This window comes from Telopea speciosissima, chromosome 10 (genome assembly GCF_018873765.1).
Source record: "Telopea speciosissima isolate NSW1024214 ecotype Mountain lineage chromosome 10, Tspe_v1, whole genome shotgun sequence".
Lineage (NCBI taxonomy): Eukaryota > Viridiplantae > Streptophyta > Magnoliopsida > Proteales > Proteaceae > Telopea > Telopea speciosissima.
The window spans coordinates 50058144-50070625 of NC_057925.1; the positions used below are offsets into that span (position 1 = coordinate 50058144).

General features: G+C 39.0%; 1 protein-coding gene across 1 annotated transcript; it reads left to right on the forward strand.

Annotated features, from left to right (window-relative positions):
* The first annotated feature begins 1838 nt into the window (after positions 1–1838).
* On the forward strand, positions 1839–3298 carry LOC122643013 (probable aspartyl protease At4g16563). Its single transcript, XM_043836645.1, has one exon. The coding sequence runs from the start codon at positions 1854–1856 to the stop codon at positions 3258–3260; it is 1407 nt and encodes a 468-aa protein (XP_043692580.1). The 5' UTR covers positions 1839–1853; the 3' UTR covers positions 3261–3298.
* The last annotated feature ends 9184 nt before the right edge of the window (positions 3299–12482 follow it).

Consider the following 12482-nt stretch of genomic DNA (forward strand, 5'->3'; position numbering starts at 1 on the left):
CTTCTGGAGGAATCGTTCTCTCCCACGCTCGTGTGCAATTTCAGCTGTTGAAAGGGATATTATAGATAATCATCAAATGAGAGTAAATTAAGACATTTTTAAGAGTGCTACATAATTTGGATAGGGGTAAGGGTGTAAATGGTCCTATTTTGGTTAAGGCCTGATTTGGTATGATTTTTATTTCAATTTTGGATTGATTTCTTGAAATAGTCAACAAATATATTTTTGATCAAAAAATTGAAATTGTTTTGGTTGTATCAATATGAAATATTTCAAGAATAAAAAAATCCATTTGATAGTTCAAATTCTATGAATAGATTCTCTATATTTCTTTGGGAAGGATGGTGGTGGTGGTGGTGGCGGCGGGGTAGTGGTGGTGGTGACGGTGGTGGCAGGGTAGTGGTGACGTGGAAGTAGTGGGGGTGGTGGCGGTAGCGATGGCAATGGTGGTGGTGGAGGCAGTAGTGGTGACAGCGGCAGTGGTGGCGGTGGTGGTGATGGCAGGATAGTGGTGGTGGTAGCGGGGTTGTGGTGGTGGTGGTAACAGGGTAGTAGTGGTGGTAGTGGTGGTGGTGGCGGTGGCAATTGTGGGAGTGGGGTGATGGTGGTGGCAATGGTGGGAGTGGGGTAGTGATGGTGAGACCATTAGGAGAAGAAGGGTGGTGTTTTATTTTTAACATGAAATTACTACTTTGCCCATGAAATTAACCATGTGTTCATTTAAGAGCAAGAGTGCTAAATCAAATGAAATAGAAATTCTGAAACAGCTCCTCAGCTATTTCAGAATTTCTATTTCACTGAAATAAGGTACAAAAATCAAACCAAATAATTTCAAAAATAGAAATCACCCATTGAAATTGAAATAGAAATCATACCAAATCAGGCCTAAATTATACGGTTTCAATTTTGAAACCATAATCAAACTATTTATTGAACGGTTTCATAGTTTCAGTTTAAATGGTTTGGTTCGATTTCAATAAATGATCTCCGTTTGCTTTTAGTACATTTATGTACATCTAAGAATGTTAAATAATTCTGGTTCACGTTTATAAACTGTCTAATTAAACGATAACTTTTCCATTTATTAATATGTTTTACGATTTCAGTTTAAATGATTTGGATTTAATTTTAACACCCTGTGGGGATTTTTTCGAAAATAACAAAATCTAGACACACAAGTATGGGTAAATATAGACCTCACATGCAACCGTACAAGAGTCATAGACATTTCCTCAAAACTGTTTTGGAGTTCCAGCGACGTGAGAATGACTTGAAGCTCTACGTCCACGTGAAATCCAGGGGTCATGCTTCCGAAAGTTCCAAGCAATTTCTATGGTCCCCTGGCCTTAGAACCGGCCACGTCAGAAGATTCCACTTTATATACGACACCTAGTCACCGACCCAACTCTCTTAAGTCTTCAAGTTTAACGGTTAAAATCTCTTTTCCACAAATCACATTCCACCATTGACATATACTGCCCCCACATGTCCCCATGAACTACAATATTACCCCTCTGGTTCTCTCTTACGAGTGATCCCCACAAACACCACCTTTCTTTGTTTTCTTTTAGAGAGAGAAAAGTGTTGGGCATGCAGCTTGTGAATTAAGAAGTGATCTGCATGGACGGTTCTGATTCGCCAGCAAAAGTTGATATTCCATACACGCAAGCATTGCACGAAGAGATGGATGGCAGTTCTGTTATTTCCAATCATAATATTGGCATTTCTTTTGGTTTTGGTTTTGCTTTTGTACCGAACCCGATTCCACTCTCCACTCCATCATCCTTAGCCCTTACGCCTTCGAGCACATACAAAACGAATACTGAAGAGTCTTATTCTCTTCACAGAAAACCATGGCTTCTTCTTCTTGTCTCTCTTGGCTCATCTCTTTCTTCTCTCTGCTCTCTCTTCTCTCCTCCGTTTCTTCGTTAGCAGATAGCAAATCTACCACTCTAACAATCTCTCTCACACAATTCAACAAGAAACCCTCCGCAGATCCATGGCAGAAGCTCACCCACCTCGCTTCCGCCTCCTTAATCAGAGCCCGACACCTAAAGAACCCTCAAGGTTCTGTTCTCTCTAAAACCCCTCTTTTCCCTCACAGCTATGGAGGATACTCCATTTCCCTCAGCTTCGGTACTCCACCTCAGACCGTCCCCTTCGTCATGGACACAGGTAGTGATCTGGTCTGGTTCCCTTGTACCCACCGTTATACCTGCAGGAACTGTTCTTTTGCAAACCAGAACCCCTCAAGCATCCCAACTTTCATCCCCAAATTGTCATCTTCCGCCAAGATTGTAGGGTGCGAAAATCCAAAATGCAGTTGGCTTCACAACTCTGACGTTCAATCGAGATGCAGTGGTTGCGAACCGAATTCGAGAAATTGTTCACAGATCTGCCCTCCTTACATAATTACCTACGGTTCCGGATCAACTGGTGGTATTCTACTCTCTGAAACCCTCGATTTTCCAGAGAAGAAGGTACCTAATTTCATCGTCGGATGCTCTGTTTTCTCCACACGTCAACCCTCTGGAATAGCCGGATTCGGGCGAGGCCCATCGTCGATACCGTCGCAGCTTCTCATAAAGAAGTTCTCTTACTGTCTCCTCTCCCACCGTTTCGACGACACCAGGGAAAACAGTTTACTCGTCTTAAATGATAACTCAGGTTCCGGCAACAATAAGACCGGCGGTGTCACCTACACACCATTCGTGAAGAACCCAGTCACCGGAAGACCTGCATTCTCAGTCTACTACTACATCGGCCTGAGGAAAATCACCGTCGGAGGAAAAAAAGTGAAGATTCCTTACAACTATCTCTCACTAGGATCTGACGGTAATGGCGGAACGATCATAGATTCAGGGTCGACGTTTACGTTCATGGAGAAACGAGTGTTTGATTTGGTGGCACAAGAGTTTGAGAACCAAGTGAAGAGTTATAAGAGAGCTCTGAACATGGAATCGGTCACTGGGTTGCGACCCTGTTTCGATATATCGGAAACAAAGGATGTGTCGTTACCGGAACTGGTTTTTTACTTCAAGGGTGGAGCAAAGATGGCTTTGCCGGTAGCGAATTATTACTCGCTTTTCGGAAACACTGGGGTTGTGTGTATGACTTTGGTAACGGAGGACCTCGTCAGACCCGAAATATCGGGTGGACCGACTATTATTTTGGGGAATTATCAGCAGCAGAATTTTTATGTTGAGTATGATTTGGAGAACGAGAGATTTGGGTTTCGGCAGCAGAGTTGCGGCAAGTGATACGGGATTGTAGCGTATCGGTTACTAAGTCTTGAGTCTTGAGTCTTGAGTCTTGACTACCCACACTTTGTTCGTTAGTGTCAACGAAATCATAACGGGTTGTTATTTGATTTGATTTGATTGACCCGGTAGAATGAAAAATTTGGTATTTTATTAAAAAGAAACTTTTAAGGGTTATGATTATGGAAAATGATTACTAGCTTTCCGGGGAGAAGATTTTTGATATTTTCTTTCCCCCAACCCCTCCCCTTTTTTTTATTAGGTGAAGCTAAAAGGATTTGGCATTTTGGGTTGGAGTATGGAAAAGGAACAAAGCCTAAGCCTATATGTTGATTCTTTGTAGAACCTAGATCATGATTTGGTATAAATGGTCACGCTTCCTTCATTTCCAAGTAACACACACTTTTGGAGAGACCTTAATTATGTTGTTAATTGGAATAGCTTGGTTGGTTGTTGAATCACGTCATTCACATCCTTGGATGCTACATAATATTTCTCCTGTTCTTATATCCATGCTATCTCAGAGTGTCTCCCCTCATTTGGGGATTGGACTCCTCTCATTGGAGGGCATCGTCCAATGAGGCATTCAACAGCTGATTTTATGCATTGTTCAGGATATTAAATATCTCTCCACTTGCGATAGGAATTATTCTTTTTCATATATTTTTAGGGAGAGTAACAGCATGGTGGACTTCCTGATTAAGAAGAATTTAACTCATCTCCACGGAGGCGTGCGCCCAGGGTGCTATCAACGGTTGAGATGTGTTGCACACATTTCGATGCACGTCTAAGGATGTATGCGACACAACCCAACGGCTGGCAACGCCCTGACAGTTTTCTGCTCCCTGGAAACGATCCTAATCCGATTAGAAAGGCCTTGTCTTGTGCGTGTGAGACATCGTTGTCGTTATCCACTACTCGACTGTCTGTTATTTATCATTCAGATACCTTGTGCAAGACACACATGAATAAATAGTCTTTCTTCTTACCAACAAAAAAATATATATTTATCCACAATAAAAATATGTATTTATCCTATATATCTGGATCATGTCATTGATCTAATGAAACCATGGTTTGGTACGAATGTGGGGTAAAACAGTGCAAATTTTTTTAAAAGAAAATCAAGGTCAAACTGTCCTATACAGGCTTGTCCGTGCTGCTTGGTATCGGTATTGTATCAATTTTGAAAGTGATCAAAATTCCCTAATATCTCGTTCTCCAAATCACACACAAAGAACGGAAGAAAAAATAAAATAAATTCCAAGTTATTTGTAATAATTGTGGAGGAAAAAAAATATTTCAAACTAAACTATATGTGCATTATTTGTAGACTCCGAATTTTCAAATCCCTAAATTAATATTGAGTCCAAATTTAGATCACATTATTTGTTACTTTGTTAGCAATTGTCCGAGCGTATACAATTGTGAGGCCTGATTTGGAATGATTTCTATTTCAATTTCATGTGAAGATTTCTATTTCAGAAATTGTTCGATTTAATTATTGTACCTTATTTTCGTGAAATAGAAATTCTGAAATAGCTGTAGAGTTGTTTCAATTTTTAAATTAAAATTGATTTCACTCTTACTATTTAATGACTACATGATTAATTGGATAGAAAAAGTAGTAATTTTATGTTAAAAATAAAACACCACTCTTCCTCTCCAGAAGGTAGCACCACCATTGCCACTACTACCACCAACACCACCACCGCCACCACTACCACCATCGCAACTGCCACCACCCCTTCTCGGCCCATCCTGTCCCCACCCTTGCCACCACCATCTCGTCACCACTGTCCCTTCTCAACCCCACCCTTCCCACCATCACCCTCCTCTCCCAAAGAAATATAGAATATTTTTTCTTAGAAATTGATGAACTACCAAATGGATTTCTTATTCTCGAAATATTTCAGATTGATGCAACCATAACAACTTTATTATCTTAACCAAAATTCTATTTACTGACTATTTCATGAAATCAATCCAAAATTGAAATAGAAATCATACCAAATCTGGCCTGAATATTTTGGTAGAAATCGCACATGATTTAAGGGGTTGATTTTCAAGTCTAGTTAAATGGGATGGGACTCGCTTATACAATCAACCTGATTCTGATCCCAATTGGACGTTAAAGGAAATTGAAACACTTCACTGGGGTGGGTAGCAGGGCTTTAGGAATCCGTATCGGATATGAGATTGGTCTTGATCGATATCAATCCGGATTGCCCCGCATCGGTTTGGATCAGACATATTTAAACTTGGTTTCCATTCAAAAAAACGGGTTTTTAAATTTTTTATTCTTGTCCGTACCAATCCACCTCTGCAAAATCGCTCTTGGATCAAGTTCGGAGACCACAAATACCGATACACATCGAGTGATTCCACTGATCCGATACTGATCCCTAAAACCATGGTGGGGATGGGGAATTACTCGATACTGCCCCATGTTGTTTCACCGATAAGGTATCCGTACGATATCGGGATCGGTGGCTAGCGATACCGATATCTCAAACCATGCTCACCATTCGCCCATTGGGAAGAGACATGTTCTCCAGTCTCCACTATTCACGCTAAGATAAGAAGACTTGTCTCCGGGTTTTACAAAATGCAATAAAAGACTCGTTTCTCTTTTTTTGGTTTTTGGTAAGTAAAGACTCGTCTCTCTCAAATCATGTGCTGGGTTTTACAAAATGCAATAAAAGATTCGTTTCTCTTTTTTTGGTTTTTGGTAAGTAAAGACTCGTCTCTCTCAAATCATGTGCGGGGTTTTACTAAATGCTAAAAGGACAGTCTTCATGAAAGCAAGCACGCTTGTATCCCCTGAGCCTCATCTGATAATGTCCGGCATTAATCTATTATCCTAATCAGTAAAATTTTGAACCATGTAATAATATTAGTAATTTAGTATATTAAAAAAATATATATATCTGAATTACTAATTTTTAAATTACCAAAAAAAAAAACTGACTTTTAGGCATGTATTAATTCCTTTTAAGTATGTTCTCTGCCAAAAAAAAAAAAAAAAATGATATCAATGATATGTATTGGTATCATATCGTTATCAGTCATAGCTAATACTAATATGAATTGATCGAACCAGGTAATCTGAAAGAATTAATTATTCTTTCTATGAGTTTAGTGTTTCAAAGCGACGCATAAGTACACCATTCAAGACAAAGCATAACACTTGACGGTTATTCTGGACGTCCTCTGCTTATTTGCCTAGCTATAATTATTTAGGCTCTGGCTGATTGATACCATGGTTTGAGAAATTGGTATCGAATTGGTAGGATCAGTCGATTCGTATTAATATTGGTGGAGATCGATATCAATTCCTGGTCAATTCCATTTCCAATCGATTAATACAAACCAATGGTAAAATTGTAAATAAAAATAATTTTTAAAAAAAAAACAGGGATAGATTCTACAATTATGTTATTTTGATCATAGTTGGAAAATGAGGTTTTGACAGCTCAGGTGATTTACCCACGAATTAGAAAAACATGAACCCAAGGCATGAGTCATGAAGACTCACCTAGGTTTAAAAAATGAACAGACCAGGTTCGAATCAGTCCAAGTTTTCATTGTCTCGGTTTTTTTGACCGAGTCATGTGAAACTCACCGAATCTAATTTTTTTATTGGACCATATACTATTCATAAACCGTAATTTTAGTTTACAACTAAATAAAACCTTAGATTTTTTTGTTTGTTAGTCTTCAATATTAGCCCCTTTTTTTCTTCACCTGCGAAGCAACTATAACCTCACTCCCTCATCACTCGTATACAAGGAGAAGAATGAAGATATTCAAGAAGATACTAAAAAAAAAAGGCAAGGGAGCGCTACCTGGTTGAATGACCCCTATGCCAGAGCGGGAGCCAATGGGAGCATGTGCGTAAGCATATCAGGGGTGGGATTTCCACCCCATCATGGGGGTGGGGCAATCATTTTGTGCCCTCCTGTGTCTAGGCGCCGGGCCACACAACCAGAAAGCATTCTTTTTCACTAAAAAAAGAAAAAAAAAGAAAAAGAAAAGACTTATCAAGATATCATATATAAGTGGACAAGTGGAACAAGCTCATTTGGATTTGGGTTACTCTAAAATATTGATTGTTAAGTGGAGATGGATTCTTCTTTGTTTTCTTTTTGGTGTTTGATTTGATGAATGTGATGTTGAACCTTAGGCATAAGGAAGATTGCACTTTAATTAGTTTTCTTAAATGAGGGGGTTAGACCCTCAAAGGTTCTTTTCTTATTAAAGATTCAATTAGGTGGGCTGAAGTATGAGATTGAATTATGTGCATTACTTTTGTTTGTTTTTTCTGTTGTAATGGATCATCCACTTGCCTTCCTTTAAATTTAATTGGGTGGAGAATTAGGGTTGCAAAGTGTAATGGTGGTTGGCTGGTTGCACCATCCATGATTTTTGTGTAAGTAGAGGAAAACAATAAAAGGAAAAAGAAGAGAAAAGAGAGCAGTGTTTGAGAATGACAGATTTGGATTAGTGATTGTCTGAGTGAGCTTGTGGTTGTGGTGGAGATAGAAAGCCATGTGATGTTTGGTGCTTGACAAGAACATTCCAAGACAGCATTATCTATAGATTACCCTCCTTCACTCACTCTTACGCACCAGCTGTGGAAGCATCCATGAATCATTGAATCTACTTCAAAGAGTGACATGAGCTGAAAAGGAAAGAAACCCCATCAATTGGGTCTATAGATCCCACTCCTGCTTCTTCTTTTTCTAATAGCTGTAGTTTGTTAGTTAGGGATGGCATCTTGGTTCTTCATTCAAATCCGGTCTAAGGTAAGGAAGTCAATCGGTACGGTTCAGTACGAAACACTATATATATATCTCATACCGATACTATATCAAATACCAATTCGATATAGGTATCTCATACCGATATCGTATCAAATTGATTCGGCATTATTTAATACGGTAGAGGTATGATATGGTGTATTTTCAGTAATATGTCCATACCGATATCGTATTGAATATCGATTCGGTACAGGTATCTCATACTGAATTTATTCGGTTCGGTTTGATATAGATAATTTGGTACATAAATGGTATTAATATACGGTACTCGATACACTAAGGGTGTCAATTTAGAATTGAATTGAAAATCGGAACCGAAACAAACCGTTCATAATTGAATTGATTTAAATTGAATCTGTTTGCTTTTGAAAATTGAAATTTCATTTGGTTCAGTTTTGGTTTTAGATTAAAAATCATCAAATTTGAACCGAATAAAGTATAGCCCATATAAATCAACCCGAAACAAACCTAATTCATGCTAGATCCTAAAAGGTTAAAACGTGAGTTCTAAAATTTCAGGTTTCACTTCAGCTCTTCCGCCTTTGTCTTCGACTATCAGCTCTCCTCACTTCTCTTTTGCAGTACTGCACTTCTTCTCAGTTTCTTTTTTCGATGCCTCGCTTCTTCAAAGACAATACAATACATCCCCAAGTCTCGTACGAATTGAAGAAGTGAAGCAAGTAAGTTAAATCGAATTACCGAGATTATAGACAAAACAAATGAAATGAATACAACCGAATAAGATCGAACCGATTCATTTCGATTTGAAATTATGAAATTCGATCGTGTGACCTATTGGGACAGAGTGGAATGTCCAAACATTGGTCTCGGGATCGGTCAACGCTGATACCTATCCAGATTGGTCAAAATCGGTAACGAACGGTCAAACGTTAGGTAAAAATGGGTTTTTAGGACCGGTTTTGGTATCGGTAAAAAATATTAAAAGACAGTAAAGATGGTAAAAATTATATTAATAAATACAGAAAAACAAGTCCATCAAAACCCCCCAAAGATAAGTCAAAGACCTAAAAAAATCACACGTATCAGATTGGATCAGGTGATCCAACCGAGTAGACCGATTCAAGGAGCGATACACTAATACCTGGGTGGATCGGACTGGACCAATATCAATCTAGTCCGATTATTTTTGACTGATCTGATCCAATACCTTAAACCATGCTCCACTCTACTAGCATGGTACCAACCGAACAATTAAAAGGAAGACTAACAGGATTGTTGATTTCCTAGGTTGGAAGGCCCTATCTTTTGCGTGTGATAGAGCTGGCTTCTATCCCATCTTTGGCTCCAAGACATTTGCAAATTGGACGCCTTGACTGTAACTCGCCATGACTCTCAATAAATTGGCCTTTTCACCCCAAAACATATGTTCAATAGATCTCTATGAATTATGGGTCCTACAGATACTAACAATTAATACAATATATGTAATCTTCTTGTTGGCTTAAATTTTGGGTTCTAAGACATAGTTAGAAAACTGGGTTTTCACTGGGGTGACTTACTCGAATCGAGTCAAATTTTTGGAAAATCTGGTCAACAATAATGTAAACTAGGTCATGGTAAAAAGGGCTTTAGCGCTTCAACCCTAACCAAGTAACTCCATGAGCCCCAATTTGAGTAAGGCGCGCGCCAGAACCAAGCAACGGCTAGCGTGCCAAAACAAGCTGAAAAACTACAGCACGCGCGTTAACGCAACGGTGCTCGTAGATCCGCTTTACTCCGCCCAAGTGCTTGCTGGATTCGCACCCTAGCTGATCGTAGACCATCATTGCGCGTTAGTGATCTACAACCAACCTTTTCTTGCTGCTGATCGTAGACCACTCTTTCTCGGTGGTCGAGCTGATTTACCGCTGGCGCCCCTGTTGAGTTTTGGTTTTCTTGTTGGATGCGCTAGCCGACGAAATTGTGTCATAAACCGTCCGAGCCAAATAAGACTCGGTATTTTTACCCAAGTGAATTTAGTCGTTTTTTAACTAATCATAAAGTCAATGCACTTGAAAACTAAGTTGAGTAGAATAATAAATTCATATTCTAAAATAGTGAGAAACCCTCAACTCCTTGATTCCCTTCTCTTTATTCAATGGTATAAACTCAAAATTCATTGATATGTGATTCTTTTATTTATTTATTTTTTTGTTGTTGTTTTTCCCATATTTTTTCTGATCTTTTACTAATTTATACTTATTTATTTCATTAAAAAATGAGTCACTTGGTTTTTTCCAAATCGAGCAGAAAATCGGTTTTCCAACTATTGTTCTAACAAGTTTATTAATAATTTGATGGGAGAAGATTTCTCACGCCGCCAATGTGGGGTGGAGGGTAGTGGGGCCACATGGTCAAGAGAGGAGAGAAAAAATAATAAATTAAACCAATATGGAAGGCGTACAAATACATTAGCTGCGCAGAAAAAGCTTTTTCGTATTTTGATATTAATGGTTCAGACTTCAGATTGTTTAGAATGGTTTCTACCAAAAAAGAGAAAAAAATTAAGGATGTTCTCTATGTCGGGGTGCAAGCTGCGCCTAGATACATGGGAGTGGGAAAAATGATAACCCTGCCCCCTGAAGGACAGGTCCATATGCCTGGGCGCATGCTGCGCTGCGGCACAGAGAACATCAGCCCAAACTATAATTAAGAGGAATCACATCATTATAAACTAGAGTACGAGGGTAATGTGATTCTACTCCTGCTGTTGGCAGGGAGTTGGGATCAGCTACCCACATGGGGAGCAGCAGTGGGGACAGATCCCAACCCTTCATGGGACGTGGGACCCACACCCCATGGAAGGTTCCTATCTGTCCCCACCGTCCCCAAGTGGGGAGATCCGGACTCATTGGCATGAGTATAGGGTGGGTAGCAAATCTCAGCCCGGCCTGATTAATAAACGGGCTATATAAGGTTTAGCCCATTAACTGCTTGATAATTAAAATTGACTGTTAAATAATGGGCCTTGAACTCCACCCAACTTGTACAGTTTGCCCACAGAAACTCGTCTAAAGTCCAAAACCATCTCAACCTGCTTGTTTTATCCACTTAACAAATTTTTAATGTAATTAAATTTAATTTCTTGGGTAAATAATCCAATGGAGAATGAACGCTACCTGTGTCTAGGCACAAGGGTCATGCACCGCAGGGATGATCAGGTAGCATTCTCGTTCCCATAATTAAATTTAGGGCAAGAGATCTCTACTTAGTCGCATGGTCTCTACACAAGCGTCTGGACCAATGGGTGAGCACGCCTCGATATCTACCAAGGGGGGCAGCGGTGTGATCTTATGGTGCCCTATGAGAAGGTGTAGGAAACACCACCAAGTAGAGATCTTTTTCCCTTAAATTTAATTTATGATTTACTTGTTTTATAATATTTATTTTGTACTGCCAAAAAAATGCCCCAAATTAAAATGGCCTGGGCTCGACATGCTAAACCCTGGCCCATTTAATATATGGGCAGATGCAGGTTCAGGCTGATAAAAGCCCAAGATACCGTTGCTAGACCTGTGGCCTGTGGGGTTTTTTTTGTTTTTTTGTTTTTGATAGAAGCCTGTGGGGTTTGTTTGACTATTAATTATTAGTGACCTGTGGCCTGTGGGCATTTTGGATATTTCAAACTTAATTGTTTGTCCGAATCTTTGGGATAATTTTTATCACTTACACTTTCATGATTTAATCCTCATAAACATGTTTTAACATGAAAATTGAGTTTTGGGTAGGGTTGTGTGCATTTCATGCATTTCCCTTAGATAGGTATTTTGGTCATTTCTTACTTTTTTTATGCATAACCTTAGTTTTAAGACCTTAGGGTTATATATTTTGATGTTCTAAAATCTTAAGAGTCATTTTTAATAAATGTATTGTTTTTAAACTCATTCCTATGGATCTTTGCACTCTTAGCCTAGTAGGGGTATTTTGATTATTTTACCAGTATTTTATCACCCGATTTTGATGAAATTTTTTTTTAGATCTTTTGCATGGATTTTAATTTTCAGGTTTCATTGATGCATTGCAATTCCGGCTTCACCTTTGGATCAAGTTTCGAGTTTCTTCAGTAGAGTAATTTCCTTCATTCGTAGATCTAGGTTTCTTTGGTTTAATTCGTGTGGTTGTTATTTTATTTTATTTTGCTCTATGGGGTTGTGGTAGTTTAGGTCCTTCAATTCATTCGCCAAATTCCGTTATCCTGCGTTAATTAGTTTCATTATAGGTTAGATGCTTGTGTGTTAGGTAGTTCATTTGTTAGTTTAATTAATCACATTAGTCTGGTGCACTTTTGCCTTACTTAAGGAATGTTAAATTTAGTGGCTACATCTCCCTGAGATCGACCCGTTAGCTACATTGACCCGTAAGCTTGCGGTATTATTCCTTGACAAATAGCAGGACTCGT

Bases quoted from the DNA above. Each gene is read 5' to 3' on its own strand.
- LOC122643013 (XM_043836645.1), top strand. From the start codon at position 1,854: ATGGCTTCTTCTTCTTGTCTCTCTTGGCTCATCTCTTTCTTCTCTCTG.